The sequence below is a fragment of the Mandrillus leucophaeus genome, unplaced genomic scaffold, assembly GCF_000951045.1.
Source record: "Mandrillus leucophaeus isolate KB7577 unplaced genomic scaffold, Mleu.le_1.0 Scaffold1452, whole genome shotgun sequence".
Taxonomy (NCBI): Eukaryota; Metazoa; Chordata; class Mammalia; order Primates; family Cercopithecidae; genus Mandrillus; species Mandrillus leucophaeus.
Window position 1 is genome coordinate 164489 of NW_012101424.1, and position 2694 is coordinate 167182.

Here is a 2694-nt window from a genome sequence, read left to right on the forward strand (position 1 = left end):
ATCATACCTGTACACACACAGCACAAATATGTGCAAATTCCCTTGACTCTCAGCCTCAAACCCCGCTTGAAAGGAGCTAACAACCAGGACTCATAATAAAAGATCTGGCCACCCCTGAAATGTTTCCAAGAATGTCAGTAGAGGGGAGAGCAGTCCAGTAAGGTCAGTGATACGGAGTAGGTTCACCCACCCTTGGTTTTTCTCAACTCCTCCACAAGGCAGCGGGCTTCCTCTTGAACACGATCTTCAATGCTCCTCTTCCCCATCCCAAAATTCCGCAGTGTCATGAGGGAGAAACGCCGGATCTCCTTCCATCTTGTTCCGTTGCTGAAAACGATTCCTAACAAGAAGAGAAACAGAAACTAGGAGGGAGATCCCAGGCAAGAAAGAGGGAGCTAACACTGGGCAGCCACGTGCATGGGCCAAGCTCTGCCTGAGAAGCTCTGCAAGTCTCTGTTTTCCATCCTCCCTCTCTCCAAGATGGACGCTGAAACAGACACATGCACACCTACCAAATCTTCTGTTAGCTCTTTCAGCCAGTGGGAAACGGCCTCTTCCAGAAAACTCCTCTCCAAGATCAATCAGGGCTTCCTTCACCGCTTCATATCCATGCAGTACCACCATGCGTTCCAGGCCAAAATACAGAGTGAACACAGGGCCATGGACTTTTGAGAGCTAGGAAAGTAGATATAGATAACAGCAAATGAAGCAACTATTTCATCCATTTACTAAGCCTCACTTAGAATGATATTTTCATTGTATTTGTATGCTTTTATTTAGCCACACAGGCTTCAGATATTTCTGAATTTTACGTATAAACATGATGATGATTATACTCGCCACTCAGATGGTCTGTGATGTTCAAGGCAATAGTCAGACAATTGCTGCACAGATTACAATTAATCCTCTCATCAACATATTCAGCAGGTCTATTTACTCTATTTTAAACAAACAGCCATGTGTGGTGGCTCACACCTGTAATTTCAATACTTTGGGAGGCTGAGGCAGGTGGATCACAAGGTCAGGAGTTCAAGACCAGCCTGGCCAATGTGGTGAAACTGCTTCTCTACTGAAAATACAAAAATTAGCTGGGCATGGTGCACATGCCTGTAATGCCAGCTACTTGGGGGCCTGAGGCAGGAGAACTGCTTGAACGGGAACCCGGGAGATGGAGGTTTCAGTGAGCTGAGATCACACCACTGCACTCCAGCCAGAGCTACAGAGCAAGACTCTGTCTCAAAAATAAATAAATAAATAAATAAAAACTGAGCTCAGAGAATGACAAATTCATTTTCAGTGTCCTACAGCTAATATGCAGAAGACCCAAATATGAAACTCCATTTATTCAAACACTGATGCTTGATATATTTATCAGCACTCTTGAGACCACCTTAAGACCAATACCCAGCTTCAAGAACTAACAATTTCCTGGTTTAATAGCCTTTTATGAATAGCATGCATCGTAGCATTTATACTAAAAATATCTCTCTATGGACTCCACTTAGGACTCCCAAAAGCCCACATAGAGGCACCCATTTCCAGGTCAATAGTCCTCACAGCAGTACTCCTAAAATTAGGTGGCTATAGGATTATATGAATCACTTTAATCCTTAACCCACAACAGAACTTATAGCTTATTGCTCCCTCATACTATCCTTATGAGTTATAATCATAACAAGCTCCATTTGTCTGTGCCAAACTGATCTAAAGTCACTCATTACTTACTCTTCCATAAGCCACATGGCACTAGTTATCATGCTTTTCTCATTCAAACCTCCTGAAGTTTCAGCATTGCAACTGCCCTAATAATTGCCCACAGACTAACCTCATCCCTATTATTCTGCCTTGCAAACTCAAACTACAAATGAGTTCACAGCCAAACCATACACTAACACGGGATCTTCAAACACTTCTCTCCCTGATAGCCATGTGATGACTCCTAGCTAGTCTTGCCAACCATGCCCTGCCCCCTACCATCAATCTAGTAGGAGTAGTCTTCATAACTACAGCCTCATTCTCTTGGTCTAATCATATCATCATGCTCATAAGGTTTAATACACTAATCACAGTCCTTTACTCCCTGTGTATGCTAATTATTACACAACAAGGGGTATTCACATATCATATTAACACTGTTAAACCATCTTTCACTCAAGAAAAAACTCTAATACTTATACATCTTCTGACCCTCTTCCTACCATTACTAAACCTTAAGGTCATTTTGGGGTTTATATATTGTAGCTATAGTTTAATTGAAACATTAGTTTGTGGATCTAATAATGGAAGCCTATAACTTCTTATCTAACACTTATCTGCCTTTGCTGGTCCTGAATCCACAGCTATTTCCTTTACAACAGGCATAAATTAATTCTTCAGAGAAGTTCAATTTTCATGGCTATTCTGAATAAAGCATATGGCTAGTATAGTAGAGGACTTAATAAAATCTCTAACAACAAACACGTCCCTTACCATTTACCTTCAGCCAAAATTTATAGCAAATGGCTATGAAATGAAGAAGAAACACAGCATTTCAAACTCTTGACTTGTTATTTTGAATCTAACATGCAAAGACCCAAATCTTTCTCTACTCACAAAATACATGATTTCATTCCACTATTTCTGACACTGACAGACTGGAAAAGGCAACAAAAGCCTTTCAAAGTATTTTACTTTACAATGATCTCTTGTAACAAC

General features: G+C 40.9%; 1 protein-coding gene across 1 annotated transcript in view; it reads right to left on the bottom strand.

Annotated features, from left to right (window-relative positions):
- The window catches only part of LOC105535382 (cytochrome P450 2C9-like), a 79723-nt gene extending 78727 nt beyond the window's left edge, over positions 1-996 (bottom strand). The window contains exons 1-2 of the mRNA XM_011974451.1: positions 513-996; positions 191-340 (exon numbers count right to left, since the gene is read on the bottom strand). Of these exons, the coding sequence (XP_011829841.1) occupies positions 191-340; positions 513-624 (262 nt within the window). The 5' untranslated portion in view covers positions 625-996. The remainder of the gene's footprint in view (positions 1-190; positions 341-512) is intronic.
- Between the last annotated feature and the right edge of the window lie 1698 nt (positions 997-2694).